The sequence below is a fragment of the Hemiscyllium ocellatum genome, chromosome 5 (genome assembly GCF_020745735.1).
Source record: "Hemiscyllium ocellatum isolate sHemOce1 chromosome 5, sHemOce1.pat.X.cur, whole genome shotgun sequence".
Lineage (NCBI taxonomy): Eukaryota > Metazoa > Chordata > Chondrichthyes > Orectolobiformes > Hemiscylliidae > Hemiscyllium > Hemiscyllium ocellatum.
Window position 1 is genome coordinate 82142933 of NC_083405.1, and position 12770 is coordinate 82155702.

A 12770-nucleotide genomic window follows, 5' to 3' on the forward strand; every position below is an offset into this window, starting at 1 on the left:
TAGGATAAATAGACAAGGTCTTTTCCCTGGGGTGGGGGAGTCCAGAACTAGAGGCCATAGGTTTAGGGTGAGAGGGGAAAGATATAAAAGAGACCTCTAAGAGGCAACTTTTTCACGCAGAGAGTGGTGCGTGTGTGGAATGGGCTGTCAGAGGAAGTGGTGGAGGCTAGTACAATTGCAACATTTAAAAGGCATCTGTAAGGGTATATGAATATAAAGAGTTTGGAGGGATATGGGCCGGTGCTGGCAGGTGGGACTAGATTGCGTTGGGATATCTGATTGAAATGGACGGGTTGACTGAAGGGTCTGTTTCTGTGCTGCACGTCTCTGTGACTCTATAACTACAGAAAATAATGTTAAAATGGAAAAAAAATTAAAAATGTATATCAAACATTTAAAACTTAAATAAAATTAACTGTTTAGCTGATTAACTGAAAAAAAGTAAGACTCCTCTTCAATAAACTCCTCAAAGAAAAAAAATCTTCTCCACAGCTGACCACATGTAGGAATCCCCAAATGAAAACACAACTCCACATTTTAGACCATAAGACCATAAGACATAGGAGTGAAAGTAAGGCCATTCGGCCCATCGAGTCCACTCCGCCATTCAATCATGGCTGATGGGCATTTCAACTCCACTTACCCGCATTCTCCCCGTAGCCCTTAATTCAAGAATTTATCAATCTCTGCCTTGAAGACATTTAGTGGCCCCACCTCCACTGCACTCTGGGGCAATGAATTCCACAGGCCCACCACTCTCTTGCTGAAGAAATGCCTCCACATTTCTGTTCTGAATTCTAAGGCTGTGTCCACGGGTCTTAGTCTCCTTGCCTAATGGAAACAATTAGCATCCACCCTTTCCAAGCCATGTATTATCTTGTAAGTTTCTATTAGATCTCCCCTTAATTGTCTAAACTCCAATGAATACAATCCCAGGATCCTCAGCCATTCCTTCTATGTTAGACCTACCATTCCAGGGATCATTTGTGTGAATCTCCGCTGGACACGCTCCAGTGCCAGTATGTCCTTCCTGAGGTGTGGGGACCAAAACTGGACACAGTACTCCTAACTTGGTATCATCAGCAAACTTCACCAGAATGCCCCCAGTCCCTTCATCCAGCTCATTAATATATAACGTGAACAGCTGCGGCTCCAACACTGAACCCTGCGGGACACCGCTTGTCACCAGCTGCCATTCCGAAAAAGAACCTTTTATCCCAACTCTCTACCTTCTGTCAGACAGCCAATCCTCAATCCATACCAGTAGCTCACCTCGAACACCATGGGCCTTCACCTTACTCAGCAGCCTCCCATGTGGCACCTTATCAAAGGCCTTTTGGAAGTCTAGATAGACCACATCCACCAGGTTTCCCTGGTCTAACCTACTTGTCACCTCTTCAAAGAATTCCAACAGGTTTGTCAGGCATGACCTCCCCTTACTAAATCCATGCTGACTTGCTCTAATCCGACTCTGCTCTTCCAAGAATTTAGAAACCTCATCCTTAATGATGGATTCTAGAATTTTACCAACAACCAAGGTTAGGCTAATTGGCCTATAATTTTCCATCTTTTGTCTTGATCCTTTCTTGAACAATGGGGTTACAACAGCGATCTTCCAATCATCTGGGACTTTCCCTGACTCCAGTGACTTTTGAAAGAACTCAACCAATGCCTCTGCTATTTCCTCAGCCACCTCCCTCAGAACTCTAGGATGTAGACCATCGGGGCCAGGAGATTTATCAATTTTAAGTTCTTTTAGCTTTTCTAGCACTTACTCTTTTGTAATGGCAACCATACTCAACTCAGCCCCCTGACTCCTTTTAATAGTTGGGATATACTCATGTCTTCCACTGTGAAGACTGACGCAAAGTACTTGTTAAGTTCTCCTGCTATTTCCTTATCTCCCATCATTAGGTTTCCAGCATCAGTTTGAAGTGGCCCAATGTCTACTTTTGCCTGTCGTTTGTTTCTTACATATGAAAGAAACTTTTACTATCATTTCTAATATTACTGGCTAGCCTACCTTTATATTTGATCCTCTCCTTCCTTATTTCTCTCTTTGTTATCCTCTGTTTGTTTTTGTAGCCTTCTCAATCTTCCGATTTCCCAGTGCTCTTGGCCACTTTATAGGATCTCTCTTTTTCTTTAATACGTTTCCTGACTTCCTTTGTCAGCCATAGCTGTCTAATCCCTCCCCGGATAATCTTTCTTTTCTCAGGTGTGAACCTCTGTACAGTGTCCTCAATTATACCCACAAACTCCTGCCATTTTTGCTCTACTGTCTTCCCCGCTAGGCTCTGCTTCCAGTCTATTTTCATCAGTTCCTCTCTCATGCCCTCATAATTACCTTTATTTAACTAACACCATTACATCCGATTTTGCCTTCTCTCTTTTTTTTAAAAAAAGTTACGTTTTCAAAAAAAATTTGCAATAGTTTTAAATTGAGGGGTGATAGATATAGAAAAATGTCAGAGGTAGTTTCTTACTCAGACAGTGGTAGGGGTGTGGAACACACTGCCTGCAACAGCAGTAGACTCACCTTCTTTGAGGACATTTAAATAGTCTTTGGATAGGCATATGGATGATAATGGAATAGTGTAGGTTAGGTGGGCTTCAGATTGGTTTCACAGGTTGGTGCAACAGTGAGGGCCAAAGGGCCTGTTCTGCACTGTAGTATTCTATGTTCTATAATGTAAAAAAAAATTCCCTTTAAAATGCATATAGTCTTCTGAAACTTCTAAATTTAGAATAAAAAACCTCAGCCATTCACCTGAGATCCTGAAAAGCTCATTTTAAAAAAAAGTGAGTTTGAAAAAATATCAGGATTTTTTATGTTTGATATTTTTGGGTTTTGAATGTCAATGAAATAAAATGAATACAGTTCTTACATTAGTGAAGTATAATAACTATAATAACTTTAATAACACTACAAGAAAGTTTCTAGCAAAGGAAAAATTATTTCTTAGGTGAGTGAGTCAAAAACTAAAAATAATGTATAAACGAACACTTAAGTTGATGGGAAAGTGATGGTGTAGTGGCATTGTCACTGGACTAGTAATCCAGATATCCAGGTTGTATTCTGAGGGCTAAGGTCTGAATCCCAACATAACAGATAGTGGAATCTGAATTCAATAAAGATCTGGAAGAGTGTAACAATGACCATGAAACCATTGTTGATTGTTATAAAGACCCGACTAGTATAAAAGTCCATCTGGTTCTGGGTGATGTTTTGAACATACCTGGCTGAGCTGACAGATGATTCTAAACCAGCAGCAACTCGGTTGACTCTTAACTGCCTTCTAATATGTCTAGCAAGCCACTCAGTTGTATCAACCATGAAAAAGTATCAAAAGTAAATAAAATCAGATCAACCACTTGGCATCCACATCATGGTCAACAGCAAATTCAGCCCTGTTGACACTGTAAAGTCCTCCTTAACAACAAAATTGTCACATGGATGAGAAACAACAGCTTGACATGGTCATACAGAATCATACCTTTCAGACATACCTTGTCATAGATGCTACCGTTACCATCTCTGAATATAACAGACCCATCAGGGGGGTGGCATGATGATATACAGTCAGGAGGAAATTACCCTGTCAGTCCTCAACATTGACTCCAGAGCCTATGCAGTCTCGTGTCATTAGATTAAATATGAGCAAATAAGCATCCTGCTGATTACACTATAACGCTAGCCCTCAGCTGATGGTTCCATACTCCTCCATGTTGAACACCACTTGTAATGAAGCACTAAAGGTTGCAAGGGTGCAGAATGTGCTCTACTGGGGGGACTTCAATGTTCATTACCAAGAGTGGCTTGCATCACAACTGAATGATCTGGTTAAGTCCAAAATGTCATGAGTCATTGGCATAGTGCACTGGAAATCAGGTCCCGTTATTCCTGGAATAATCACAAAAGTTAAAAATTTTAAAATCAGTATAGAACTTCTCCGTTTAACCTGATTTCAGACCCAGGTTGATAGAAAGCATGGACCAGGTTCTGTACTTAACAAGAATGACCATTTATTACATGTACATCTAGCTACAGGCAAGCAGTTACAAACTGTTGGCATAAAGCACTATAACCTTAAATTATAATCCCCTAATATAGTCCCTTTACAAACACTGAGAGGTAGATGTAATGGCAGACAAAAAAATGACAAGGAACTAAAACTGTAAGGACAGTCCAATAACCTTTGTTCCCAAGTTCTGTTGAATTGGTTCTTGCTGATCTGTAAGTTTCTCATGACTGTCCTTTTCTTGCCCTGGATTACAAGAGGCATGGGGTGGCTGGTTCACTTGTCTGATTTAACAATTCAAAGTCAAAGTTTACAGCAACTGCTGAAGATTAAATAGTTATCTTGAATTTTAAAGTGATTTTTGACTGCAGAGTACAGAGATACATCTTCCATGCTGGTGGATATCAAATCCTTTCTCTTTATCTTGTTCCCAACCAGAAGCTATTCAGTTACCTGACAAACTATCATATAAATTAGATTAGATTCCCTAAGTATGGAAACAAGCCCTTCGGCCTAACAAGTCCACACCAACCCTCTAAAGAGTAACCTACCCAGACCCATTCCCCATACTTACCCCCGACTACGGGCAATTTAGCATGAACAATTCACCTAACCTGCTCATCTTCGGACTGTAGGAGGAAACCGGAGCATCCAGAAGAAACCCACACAGACACAGGCAGAATGTGCAAACTCCACACAATCACCCAAAGCAGGAATCGAACCTGGATAAAAGTGAGGACTGCAGATGCTGGAAACCAGAGTCTAGATCAGAGTGGTGCAGGAAAAGCACAGAACAGGCAGCATCCGAGCAGCAGGAAAATTGACATTTTGGGCAAAAACCCTTCATCAGGAATAAAGGCAGGGAGCCTCCAGGGTGGAGAGATAAATGGGGGGGGGGGGGGGGGAAGCTGGGGAAAAGCTACCAAAGAGATCAATAGGTGAATGGGAGTGGGGATGGAGGTGATAGGTCAGAGAGGAGAGTGGGGGAAGGTAGCAAAGAGTACAATAGGTGAATGGGGGTGGGGATGGAGGAGCAGATAGGTGGGAAGGGAGATTGCCAGGTAGAACAGGTCATGGGGACAGTGCTGAGCTAGAAGGTTGGAACTGGGCAAGGTGGGGTGAGGGGAAATGAGGAAACTGGTGAATTCTACGTTGATGCCCTGGGGTTGAAATGTTCTGAGGCAGAAGATGAGGTGTTCTTCCTCCAGGCGTCAGGTGGTGAGGGAGTGGCAGTGGAGGAGGCCCAGGACCTGCATGTCCTCGGCAGTGGGGGGGGGGGGGGGGGAGTTGAAATGTTGGGCCACATGGCGGTGAGGTTGATTGGTGCGGGTGTCCCGGAGATGTTCCCTGAAATGCTCTGCGAGGAGGCATCTGGTCTCCCCAATGTAGAGGAAACCGCATCAGGAGCAACAGATATAATAAATGTCATTGGTGGATGGTGCAGGTGAAACTTTGATGGATGTGGAAGGCTCCTTTGGGGCCTTGAATGGAGGTGTGTGCACAGGTTTTGCAATTCCTGCAGTGGCAGGGGAGGGTGCCAGAATGGAAGGGTGGTTTGTTGGGGGGGCGTGGTGTCAGGCAGCAGTGCTAACCACTGAGCTGCCCCATGTTGGCAGACAAAACACTTTTGTTAACACCATTTCTCAAGGGCAACCAGGGAGAGGCAATAAATGCTGACCCAGCCAGAGATGCCCTCATCCCACGTGAATTGAGAAACAGTCTGAATCAATCTATCTGCAATAATCCCCACTTTCCAGCACTTGACCCACAGTCTTGACATTTCAAGTGTTCATCCACATACATTTTAAAGCTTGTGAGTTTATCTACCAATGCAATCCTCCCAGGCAGTGCATTCCAGACTAAGATTATTTTTCCTCAAATTCCTTCTAAACCTCCTGCCCTTCACTTCAAAATTATTCATTGTCATGACTCCCTTTCAACTAAGAGAAACAGCTGCTTCCTTTCCACCCTGTTCATTCCCCTCATAATCTTATGCACCTTAATCAGGTTCTTCTCTAAATCCTCTCCAACTTCTCTTTCACAGCTAAACTTCTCGATCTCAGGCAACGTCCTGGTGAATTTCCCCTGCGCGCACTCAGTGAAATGATATCTTCCTGTAGTGTGGGGCGATTAAACTGCACACCGTGCTCCAACTGTGGCCTAACCAAACTTCTGTACACCTCCCTGCGTTTATAATATATGCCACGACTTTTTCTCGGTTCTTTCTTTCTGTTGGCTGATGCTGCTTATTTGTTTCCATTTTCTGTCTGGGTTTTACTGAAGTTTCATTTCGTCGTGTCAGCCTAGGTACTTTCTGAAAATTTCCAATTTACTGGAAATCCACACCAAATCGTCTTCCATTCGTCTGCCCAGGGGAATTTCCCCATGCCCCACGTGTCAACCTGGGAAGTGTTGAGGGGAGCCGGGATTTCGAGAAGGTCATCTCGAACTGGGAAAGGGTTTTTTTTCTCTCTCCGTGCAGGTCCTGATTGTAACGGATGAGGTGTGGTGTGGGGAGGCAGTGGGAAGTCCCAGTAGAAGCCAGCCCTCCCTTCAATGATGAAAGTGAAACCAGGAAGTGAAGCACTTGAGTGAGACAGACAGGGTTCAAGCGAGACGGGGAAGCGCAGTGTGTGATCGGGGCGGCAGTAACTCAGAGTCAGCCAGGGCTAATAACCCCCCCTCGGTGAGTGGACAGAGACGGTGCATACGGTGGTCGGAGAGCTGTAGGAGCCGAGTTGCTGCAGTGTGGGGAAATTGTGGCCTGTGCCGCCCTGAGCAAGCGGTGGGAAGGCGGGAGGGACTGGGTGGAGGCGGAGAGGAGGGGAGGGGAGGCTGGGTCTCAACGCTCTCTCTCACCAACAACCCCCCCCCCCCCCCCCCTTTCTATTCGCAGATGCGTTCATTGCACTCCGGGCGACGCGATGCCAGAGGGGATCGGCGGCGCTGAGGGAAAAGCAAGGCTCTCGGAATTTTTGTCTTAAAGCCCACCGATCGGATTTTCCGTGTGACAAAATAAGATCAATTCCAAGGAGGGGAGGAGGTTAATTTCGACTTTCCTTCTCTTTCCCTTTTTCTGTTTCTTGTTTTTTAAAAAAAACACACAGTCGAAGTTGGCCGACAGGGCAAGTGGGCATTAAGGAGTCAGCGACAGGATGCGGCAGGGACAAGGCAACGGCATGGATGAGGTTTACCAGCGAACCACGGAGCCAATCCAGAACTCCGACTCCTGCTGTAACCTCGGTTACCTCCGCACTCTCAAAGGGATCCTCAAACTGCTACAAGTGGTGAGTCTGACCGGCTCAGCTCTGGCTCTTCTACATGGATGGCAGAATTATTTTGGGCGGGTTAAGAACCCAGGTTGACAAGTCAGTCGAAGTCAGGGCGGGATTGAGGTGCGATCCCGGTTTAAGGAAATCCTGTATATCATTGTAATTACATTAATTCCGCTTGGATGTGCTCTTGGAGTTTTCTTCACACGGTTTCCTCACAAACAGGCCTCGCCCAGCATTTCCCACATTTCTGTCAGTTAAAAGAAAATGGAAATGCTTACGCTGCCATGATTTTGGTGAACGCAGAGAACTGCGGATGCTGGAAATTTGCACAAAAAATAACAAGTTTCCTCCAGCACTCTGTGTTTATTGCTTATGATTTCGATAATGGATTGCTCACTAGCGTCCTAGAAACGGATCTTCAATTCTTGAAAATTCCAGAGGTTGGCAGCCGCAGCTGAACAGGGTCACAAGTTTATGACAGTGGAAAATAATTATATTCCTTTTACTTTTGCTCTCAGTTTCAAGGAGTCCAGTATATTGCCAGCATGTGTTAATTGATTACCTAATTTATATTCATCCTGCAATGCTACCCTCATTTCAAGGCCAATGTGAAAACGTTCAGTATAGAGTGATGAACAAAACCAGCTTTCTTAGATGTAACAGATTCGAGATGCTGTTAATCTGACAGCAACGTAGAAGAATTGCATTATGAATTGGGAAGATTTTGTTGGAAAAGAGGGAATGGAGTCTGGGAGTAGTGAGAGGAAGGAGAGAACCATCATTAAGACAGCACAGACAGTACTGCCTGAGATGTCTAGGCTAGCATAACCATGACCGTTCTTTTAAGAAACCTTCAAGTAATTTAAGACTACTCTGGACATAGAATCAGTGAACTCAACATGTATAATGCTGGCATTACTTTTACAAGAAAAAATTACATAACATTGAATTTTTTTTGGAATCAAGTTCTTTGCAATTGACTGAACGTTGTTGTATTGAGATGTACGTATCAGAAAGTTTTTGCAAATGATCCCTAAACAGTACATGAGCTAATTTATCTGAGAAAATAGTAATTGACTTCAGTGTGCAGAGGCTGTAGTGACAATAATCATCCTGCAGTTCTGTCATCTGTCATTGGGAAAATATTTGAGCTATTATAAAATATGTGATAAAGAACATTTAGAAATACATAATCTAATCAAGAAGAGTCAACATGAATTCATGATGAGAAATCATGCCTAGGAAATTTATTCAAATTTATTTGAAGAAGTAAAAAGCTGGATAGATAATAGGGATCCAGTAGATATAATATATTTGCATCTTCAAAAGGCATTTGATAAGGTACTGTACCAAAAGCTGCTTAATGAGATTTGAGCCCCTGGTATTGTGGCAGTATATCAACATGGATAGAGAATTAATTGGTTCACCAATAAAAAACAGAGAGTTAGGATAAAAGGGCATTTTCAGGAAGGCAATCTATTACTAGTGGAGTATCACAGGGATTAGTGCTGAGGCCATAATTATAATCATAGCAATGTACAGCATGGACATAGGCCCTTTGGTCCAACTTGTCCATGCCAAATATATCCTAAATTAATCTAGTCCCATAATGATATACTAAAACTGGTCAAAGTATTATTATAAAGAAATAATCCGTTTGCTCCACCAAATCTGAGCCATGCTTCTCTGTAAGAATCACGCCGTCTAATTCCATTCACCTATCTGTTTCCAAGCTGTTTAATATTAACTTTTTGCTCAGAACGGATTTTTTAAAAAATGTTCTCATGGACAATAGGTTTAAGCAAACAAATTATGCTCTGACCTCATTTTTCTTATAATTATCTTAATTTTGTTCTGTCTTATCCACCTGTGAAAATACTTTCCTTAGCACAATTCTTCATAATCTGCAACTTTTAATCCTTTCAGTTCAAGTGAAAAAGCCAAAGCTTCTAGTCCCATTTGCCAGCACTTGGTCCATACACTTCTATACCCTTCCTATTCATTTACCCATTCAGATGCCTTTTGTAATTGGACTGGGGTGTGTTAACATGTTACAATTCAATTCAAATTCTCTTTATTGCAAAAAGATTCAATTCACACCTGCTGTTCAGTAGCAGTAGACAGTTTCTCATCTCCACACTAGCAAAAATAAATAATATATATGCATAATGAATATTTTCCACACCTTTGTCATTTCTAACATTTGTGTGCCATTTAGTTAACAGAAGGAAATGAGAGTAACAGAAAAGAGCTGAAAAATGTGTTGCTGGAAAAACGCAGCAGGTCAGGCAGCGTCCAAGGAGCAGGAGAATCGATGTTTCGGGCATAAGCCCTTCTTTAGGAATCCAATTCTGACCTGACCTCCTGCGCTTTTCCAGCAACACATTTTTCAACTCTGATCTCCAGCATCTGCAGTCCTCACTTTCTCCTAGTAACAGAAAAGACACAGCCTGTAGATTTCAGGATCTTACCAGAGATGAGGTGACGTTTACAGAGAGACGTGAGAAGCTTTGGCTTTTTCAGTTGAACTGAAAGGATTAAAAGTTGCAGATTATGAAGAATTGTGCTAAGGAAAGTATTTTCACAGGTGGACAAGACAGCACAAAATTAAGAGATATATAAATTAGGTCAGAGCATAATTTTTTGCTTAAACCTATTGTTGTCCATGAGAACATTTTTTTTAAAATCCATTCTTAGAAAAAAGTTAATATTAAACTGCTTGGGGAACAGATAGATGAATGGAATTAGATGGTGTGATTCTTACAAAGAGCAGCATGCCTCAGATTTGGTGGAGCAAATGGATCATTTCTTTATAGTATTTTGACCAGTTTTAGTATATCATTAAAATGGGAATTGTATTCAAGCCTAATATCTATCAAAACTTGCACAAATCATCTCATATTTGTTATTTTACAACTATTTTTAATTGCATATTCATTAATTTTGATTCATAGAATCTCTGCAGGTTGGATGCAGGCCACTCAGCCCACACTAACCCTCTGAAGAGCATCCCACCCAGACCCACATTCCTGCATTTCCCTGGCTATTCCATCTAACCTGCACATCTTTGGACTGTGGGAGGAAACCCACACATACACTGGGAGAATGTGCAAACTCCACGCAAACTCTCACCTGAGGGTGGAATCCAACCCAGGTACCTGGTGCTGTGAGGCAGCAGTGCTAACCACTGAGCCACCCCAGAAATAGCTTTCTAGGCAAGACAGACAACCTAACTCTTGCTATGTGGGCAATCTGGATGTGGGTGTAGAAGGACAGGTTAGTAAATATGTGGATGACTCTCAGCTAGGCAGAGTTGTGGATAGTGCTGAAGAATATTTTGGGTTACAGAGGGACATAGATAAGGTTCAGAACTGGGCTGAGAAGTGGAAAATGGAATTTAATGCAGAAAAGTGTGAGGTAGTTTACTTCGGAAGAAGTAACAGGAATGCAGAGAACTGGGTTAATGGTAAAATTCTTGGCAGTGTAGATGGACAGAGAGATCTCTGTGTCCTGGTGCATAAATCCCTGAAGGTTGTCACCTAGGTTGAGATAGTTGTTAAGAAGGCATATGATGTGTTGGCGTTTATTAGTAGGGAGAATTGAGTTTCGGAGCCATGAGGTCATGATTCTGTTGCACAAGACACTGTTGAGGCCGCACCTGGACTATTGTGTACAGTTCTGGTCACCACATTATAGGAAGGATGTGGAAGCTTTGGAAAGGGCTTAGTGGAGATTTACTTGGCTGTTGCCTGGTATGGAGGGAATGTCTTATGAGAAAAGGCTGAGGGAACTGAGGCTGTTTTCATTGGAGAGAAGATGATTGAGAGGTGACTTAATCGAGATGTATAAGATAATCAGAGGGTTAGTTAGGTTGGACAGTGAGAGCCTTTTTCCTCACATGGTGAAGGCTAACATGAGGGGACATAGCTTTAAATTGAGGGGTGATAGATTTAGGACAGATATCAGGGGTAGTTTCTTTACTGAGAGTGTAGTAGAGGCGTGGAATGCCTGCCTGCAACAGTAATAGACTTGCTGACGTCAAGAGCATTTAAATGAGCATTGGACATACATATGGATAATAATGGAACAGTGGAGGTTAGATGGGCATCAGATTAATTTCACATTTCGGTGCAACATTGAGGGCTGAAGAGTCTGTACTGCATTGTATCTGTATATGTTCTATCTGTCTCCTCTGAGCTGAATGTATTTGTTCTGTTATCTATTGAGCGCAAGGAGGCTTTTCAGCCTTCAGTATTTGCTGGCTCTTAGATTCATCGTAGAATCCCTACAGTGTGGAAGCAGGCCATTCTGCTCATCAAGTCTACACTGACCCTCTGAAGAGCATCCAGCAAGACCCACTCCTACCCTATCCCTGTAACCCTGCACTTTCCATGACCAGTCCACCTAACCTGCACATCTTTGGACTGTGGGAGGAAGCCTATGGGGAAAATGTATGAATTCCACACAGACATTTGACCAAGGGTGGAATCAAACCTGGTTCCCTCATGCTGTGACGAAGCAGTGCTAACCACTGAGCCATTGTGTCAATCTGTATTCATCTATGCTCAAGCTCCTAAAAATATGTTGAACTGATCAAATTGCTCTAGATATTTATGGAAGTTTTGTAAGTACTATGCTGGTCACCTCAGCCGAGTAACAAGTAAATAATTAGTTAATAGTAATTAATAACGAAATGAATAAACAAACATTGCACCAAACATGAATTTAGAAGTATTTCAACATAAAATTGCCCAGTTCTTATTGAATCTATTAGGTATTGCTCTCGAGCCTAATCTGTTGAGTCTACAATCTTTAATCACCTGTGAAGTATCTGAGGATTCGTTCATGATGGAAATGCAAGCTCTCATGCCTGGCTCCAAGAGTTATTTGTGTTCCCATTTGCAGTTCTGTACAATGTCATGAGAAAGCTATTAACCTTTTTGATGTTTCTCACTAGTCCTCTATGCTGATGCTGCAATTCGCCTTCCTGTCCAAATTCTTCCAATTCTGATTCAGCGCCATATTTACTTGGGCAATAAATGCTGGCCAGTCAGCGACTCCCACATCCCACAAGTGAATTTTTTTAAAAAATGTTTTTGATCTACAACGTCCCATTCTCTTCCGCTTGTCCCCTTGACCTTCCAGATCATCTCAAACCTCGCTCTAGTTGATGATTTACTTTTTGGGCCACCTTTCAGGGCTTTTGGACTTTGGGTTAAAAACTGATTTCTGTTCCAAAACCAAAATTTACATAGCCGTGAACAGGTCACAGGCAAGACTATGTGCTAGAGGTAGGTTAGTGTACAGGTATTTGGTTATGTAGCTGGTCTATCAGGGAAAGAAATAAAGTTATCTCACTATAAGATATGCATTTAAATCACTCATAAACTCCACTGTATAATTCTTTCACTGGAAATACGTGCTAGGTCAATGGTGTGATTCTTCCACTTGGCCATTTCCCTGGAAATGAATG

The 12770-nt window shown here is 42.4% G+C and overlaps 1 protein-coding gene across 2 annotated transcripts in view; it reads left to right on the forward strand.

Annotated features, from left to right (window-relative positions):
• The first annotated feature begins 6571 nt into the window (after positions 1-6571).
• cmtm6 (CKLF-like MARVEL transmembrane domain containing 6) overlaps positions 6572-12770 on the forward strand; it is an 80683-nt gene continuing 74484 nt past the window's right edge. The window contains exons 1-2 of one of the 2 annotated variants that reach the window (XM_060824915.1): positions 6572-6708; positions 6919-7309. In XM_060824915.1, coding sequence (XP_060680898.1) covers positions 7178-7309 — 132 coding nt within the window. In that variant the 5' untranslated portion in view covers positions 6572-6708; positions 6919-7177. The remainder of the gene's footprint in view (positions 6709-6918; positions 7310-12770) is intronic. The other variant, XM_060824917.1, reaches the window with a different exon arrangement.